This window comes from Lepidochelys olivacea, assembly GCF_965140295.1.
Source record: "Lepidochelys olivacea isolate rLepOli2 genome assembly, chromosome: 6".
Taxonomy (NCBI): Eukaryota; Metazoa; Chordata; order Testudines; family Cheloniidae; genus Lepidochelys; species Lepidochelys olivacea.
This window is the reverse complement of record NC_140416.1, coordinates 99,429,691-99,435,690: the sequence shown is the minus strand read 5'-3', so window position 1 is coordinate 99,435,690 and position 6,000 is coordinate 99,429,691. Positions and strand designations below refer to the sequence as shown.

At 43.6% G+C, this 6,000-nt stretch overlaps 1 protein-coding gene across 1 annotated transcript in view; it reads right to left on the bottom strand.

Moving 5' to 3' along the window:
* Positions 1-1,678: 1,678 nt before the first annotated feature.
* The window catches only part of RIN3 (Ras and Rab interactor 3), a 110,526-nt gene continuing 106,204 nt past the window's right edge, over positions 1,679-6,000 (bottom strand). The window contains exon 10 of the mRNA XM_084630175.1: positions 1,679-4,473. Within this exon, the coding sequence (XP_084486301.1) occupies positions 4,165-4,473 (309 nt within the window). The 3' untranslated portion in view covers positions 1,679-4,164. The remainder of the gene's footprint in view (positions 4,474-6,000) is intronic.

Below are 6,000 nucleotides of genomic sequence, written 5' to 3'. Positions count from 1 at the left end.
TGGTGATTATGTTTGAGCAGTGGAATAAATAACTCCCAGATCTACCACCACTAAACAGCTTATAAAGTACTTTGGGGTCCTTCAGGATCAGAGGAGCTAGGGTATGTAAATTACTGGATGAGATTACAGCTGTTGTGCTAAAAGGAAACCATACCTTGCTGCCATTATTTCACCCAGCTTGGCAAACTATAGTGACTAAGAATTTATATATATATGCAAAATCTAGGGGTTAGGAATTCCCATAGAGGAGAAGCTGAGGGGCAGTAGCTTGTATCTGAGCCTATAGGCTGGAATAATGGTTGTGGAAGGGGCAATATTACAGCCCCATGGCATGCCCACTGGTTGGAGGACGGATTTCCTTTCCCCAACCACTGCACAGGATGTGTACATAAAGCCAAATCACTCAGGCTTCATGGGGGTTTCCTGAATTTCCCCCTTAGAGCAGAGAAGAAGCTCCCTCCACCTGTCCCAGATGCAGAAATGCCCTTTTCACTCCCAATAAAGATCTGCCAAGAGTCCCCTCCCCCCACCCCGAACTCCAGATGCCACAACTCAGCCGTGCCCTTTCTCTGGGCTGTATTCCAAATAATACCACATATGCAGCACATTTGATCTGGAAGGATCCCAAGTTTCTTCACACAGTGGAGAGTGCCAGCCAATTGCACAATATGAGTGCATGCGTGCGGGAAGGGTGAGAAAATGAGTCAAAGACTTTGGCGCAAACCTCTCTGTCATAAATATAAAAGGAAGGGTAACAACCTTTATGTATGCAGTAACATAAAATCCCTCCTGGCCAGAGGTACAGCCAGAGGTACAGAATCATTTTACCTGTAAGGGTTTAATCAGTTCAATTAACCTGGTTGGCACCTAACCAGAAGGGCCAATGGGAAAAGAAGATACTTTCAAATTGGGGGGGGCGGGGGGAGGTTTTGTTTGTGCTTTCTTTGTTGGTTCCCTCTTGGGACAGAGAGAGAGACCAAGCAGGTAAACCGGCTCCTAAAAAGATCCTGAAATGATACAGAAATTGTAAGTAATAGCAAGGAAATGAGTTAGATTATCTTTTGTTTTAGCTTGTGAATTTTCCCTATGCTAAGAGGGAGGTTTATTCCTGTTTTTGTAACTTTAAAGTTGAGCCTAGAGGGGAAATCCTCTGTGTTTTAAATCTTTTATTACCCTGTAAAGTTACCTTCCGTCCTGATTTTGCAGGTGTGATTCTTTTACTTTTTTCTTTATAATAAAGTTCTTCTTTTAAAGAACCTGATTGATTTTTAGTGTCCTAAAAACCAAAGGGTTTGGTCTGTGCTCACTTTGTTAACTTATTGGTTAGTATATTATTCTCAAGCCTCCCCAGGAAGGAGCTTGGGGGGAATATTTTGGGGAAATAGGGACTCCAAGTGGTCTTTTTCCTGAATCTTTGTCTAAATCACTTGGTGGTGGCAGCAATACCACCCAAAGACAAGGAAAGGATTTGTGCCTTGGGGAACTTTTTAACCTAAGCTGTAGAAATAAGCTTAGGGGGTCTTTCTTGGGGGTCCCACATCTGTACCCCAGAGTTCAGAGTGGGGCAGGAACCCTGACTCTCCTATAAGGAATCCCTCAGTGCTGCACATGATATATTTGAAGCCACAATATTTTATTTACTTTTCCCAAATGTAATATCACTTTCTCCTGGCCACATGGACCCAAGACTAAATGCATGACAAGGTAACAGACTCACACTAATAATTTGTAATTTTTATGCTCGTTTGGTTGGTGACCAGTACAAAGGATCCATATATATTTATTTCTCACACCAAAATAAATGCCAAACTACAGTAGTAGTGAATATAGGGACACGAATTTCAAACCCCCGAGAGAACAACTGTATACTCATTGTTCAGTAATGAGGCTGGGACCCTTTAAAAAGTAATGTAATAAAAATGTAATGGGACTTGTGGGCTCCAGGCTCCTCGTCCTCCCACCCCACCAAAAAAACCACTGACCATTTCCTCCTTAATGCTAGCTGGATGTAGAAGTTGTGCTGAATGAACACACTTACACAACCCCCTTTTCTAATCATAACAATGTGTGTTTCCTACTAAGGATAAATCTGTCAAACTTGGCCTGTTCCTGTGGTCCTTGGGTAGGATACTCCCAATACACTGACAGTTACTCCTGTCCTGCGTGGGAAGAACTGGGTCCCTTACATACGTTAACATGAGTGGGAACTTTGGCTGAGTAAGGGCTGTGGGATCAGTCCCATGATGGATTAATATCTGTGCTTAAACCAAGGACTCCTATGTCCATTCTTCACTCAAGAAGCAGAAAGCTGGCTTGAGGTTTTGTGTGCTTTTGCATCAGGACATTTTACGGAGAATTCAAGCCTGCAGTGAGATTTCATTAGCAGGTTCTGAGCCCTGGAGAATAGGAGTGGAGAAATCAAAAGGAACTTGAGCAAGTTCAGTCTGCAACAGCATGTATTTACTCATGTAACAACCTGAAGATACAAAAACATCTGAGAAAATAACAGAAGCATCCAGTACTGGCTGAAAAGGAAGTGGTATTTTTTAAAAAAAGTCTCTGACCTTGAGTCCTTTCATTGATCTATTTGAAATCAGAGTTTTTTATAATGAGTGTTGCCTTTTCCATCAGTGTTTTTACACTATCAAGTTATCCACAAATAGGAAGTGATTTTAAAATGATCACACATGGAAATAAATACATGTAACCAGTGTGACAGGGTCAGGCCAGATGGCTACGGGAGAATAATAGAAGGCAGATATATTAGCCCCAGGTTAAGCAGGTCCCTTTTCCCTGGGTAAGGTAACAGGGAAGGTTCCAGAACAATCAGGAACCTTCTGGAGATAATTAAGACAGGCTGATTAGAACACCTGCAGCCAATCAAGAAGCTGCTAGAATCAATTAAGGCAGGCTAATCAGGGCACCTGGGTTTTAAAAAGGAGCTCACTTCAGTTTGTGGTGTGCGTGTGAGGAGCTGGGAGCAAGAGGCACTAGGAGCTGAGAGTGAGAACGCGGACTGTTGGAGGACTGAGGTGTACAAGCATTATCAGACACCTGGAGGAAGGTCCCATGGTGAGGATAAAGAAGGTGTTGGGAGGAGGCCATGGGGAAGTAGCCCAGGGAGTTGTAGCTGTCGCACAGCTGTTCCAGGAGGCACTCTAGACAGCTGCATTCCACAGGGCCCTGGGCTGGAACCCGGAGTAGAGGGCAGGCCCGGGTTCTCCCGAAACCTCCCAACTCCTGGTCAGACACAGGAGGAGTCGACCTGGACTGTGAATTCAGAAAAACGGTCAAGCTGAGGGCTGCCGTGAAGCTCCAAGGCAAGCAAATCCACCAATAAGCGCAAGACCCACCAAGGTAGAGCAGGAACTTTGTCACACCAGACATTACTGTACAACAGATTTGATTAAGGCTGTTGTACATCTAAAATGATGGTGATGGAGTTTCGGTCTTTAAGATGAAAAAAATATATTGATGGAAGTGCGTAAATTACGTAATTCAGTGAAATGTATACCACACAGAAAGGCTTCTTAGCGCACATACAGTATTGGATTTCATGTTCTGTTATTACATGTATTTCAAAGGTCAGTACGTGTAATATAACATACCAGGATAGAGATGGAGTTCTGCTGCATGATACAATTCTATGCTGCTGAACAGATCAATCATGATTCATAATTTATTCAAACAGGGTGAAATTCAGCCCTGTGCACTCACCAGCTCTAGGCACTCAGACCATATAAGTCCTCAAAAATAGGGTTTAAGTTGTGCATTTGCCCTTTAGAGGCCTTCTGCATAGGTGACTTTCACCTATATAACATAATGGGATAGATACTCACTCCTCTGTAAAAACTCCAGAGCAATTGGATTAAGCTCCATTGTCCACATCCGTTATGAGTTTGTTTGTTGCCATAGAGAGGTTTTGAGGTTTAATACTTCAAGTTTTCCAAATTAGGAACATTCCTATGAATACTCTGTTTGCTTCTGCAAATGAATTCTGCTGAGAAATGCGCAGTAGTGAGACAGCATCGACAACTACTACCCTGTCCACCACTGCTAAAAGGCTGAGCTCCAGCATGTTCCTGGTGTCAGAAGATCTCATAAGATAAAGTGTCTCAGTCTTTCAAAGACTGCAGCATACACAATACAAGAGCAGTTCTGCCATTATAAAAAGTCTGGCTCTTTGATGACTGAACTCTGTGTCTCTTCCTTGCACAGCAGTTTATAAATAAAATGGAAATCTTTTTTGGGTTCGCTCTTCAGCAGGTAGGATTTTATATGATGAGGGTGGGCATCGTCAGCAAGCTGCAGGCACTTGTCATCAACATGAACAAAGAGCCCATAGTTCTGGGGATCCGACACCTCAAACTTCTCAGCACATTGCTGGCCTAGCTGCTGAGCTGTCGTGTCTATCCGCGAGGCCATCGTCCGTGTCTGGGCATCAGTCTCCAAAAAAGAGATGGAGATGAAATCCTGCAAAGAAAAATATAGAACTAGATATAACACTCAACTTCAGGCAATAAGGATAGATTGGATACTAAAGATGGGCCTGAGATGCCATGTTCAGAAAAGTTTGTATTAGGATTTTGGTTCAGACCCAGTTCTGGAGCACTTAGGGATTTTCATTAAGAAAACACACAACCAAGGAAATTCACTGTTAGACCCTGATCCCACGAAGCACTTAGCTTTAAACAAGTAATCCATCCTATTGAAGTCAGTGGGCCTGCTCACATGCTTAAAGTTAAGCACATGTGTAAGTGTTTTGATGTTTTGGGGCCCTACTGAGAATCTCCTGCTATGCAGAAAGTGCACTCTGAAATCATTCCCACCTTCATCTGTGAGACATCATCCAGCAAGACAGGAAGCAAAGGAAAGTGCCATCATCATGAGTAGGCCACAAGCTTCTCCTAAGGACATCGGGCCTCACAACCAGATGTCTCACAGGGGCAGGAGAAGAATTGGCCCATGGCAAACCTGGCAGGTAACAATGTGGTGTAGCATCTTCCCTCTCTTGCTTCAGTAGAGTGGAAATAAATGAATGATTGTTGTGGTGGTAAATTCCATTCATGTCCTAGCCTCAACAGTCAGGCCAAGAAAATGATGATTCTATACTTGTTTCTCCCAGGGAAGAATCTTGCATCACAGTTCTAGTCAGCTCATAGCCACAATGGGAAGCACAAGGTTCAACTTCATTCTCATGCACGAAGATTAAAAATTCCCTGCCCTTTGGTCAGAAAGCCCTCTGGTCTCCCAGCTCAAGTAGGAAATCTGAGAAACGTGGGTTATTTTTTTAAGATGACCTGGTGGAGTACTCTGACTCTTGAAAAATGAGACAGCTTTGAAAAGAGACTGAGTAAAAACTTCTATAGAATTGCAAAATATTCCTACTAACAGTTCATCTAGACCAGTGGTTCTCAACCCGTAGCCCAATCAGCACACAGCTGCGGCCCATGTGACATCCTCAGGGCCATACGGGTAGTATATATATTGTGTGGATGAGGCCAACATAACACAGAGAGAGCAGCACGTGCAGCCCACAATGATGAATAGGTTGAGAACCACTGATCTGGACCATTCCCCAGCCAGTAGCGGGCTCTTCTCTCCTGCATATTTTCCAGTGATTTGTCCAGCCTATCGTGAAATGGCTCAAGGGAAGGGTAATTTGGACAAATGTCTAAAAGGCAGTGAAGCGTTTCTTCATGGATGTTCCCTTTGTGACAAAGGGAGCACTGGATAACCCCAGCACTGCCAAAAGGCGAGGGCTGTCCACAGCAACTTCTGTTCACTCTCCTCTTCGACTTTTGTTGTTAAGGGCTTCCTTGTACTATACGGTTAGTACCTAATCAGGCCTCTCACTGAGAGAAATGATCTTTGCTGCCACCTTGTGGCTGAAAATAAGGATGAATGTAAACAGTTTTTAAAATTCATTTTGTGCTTGGGGAAGGTGCTGGTTTGGCAGCATATTTATCCACTGACCAGGTGCAACACAGGAAGCAGCTA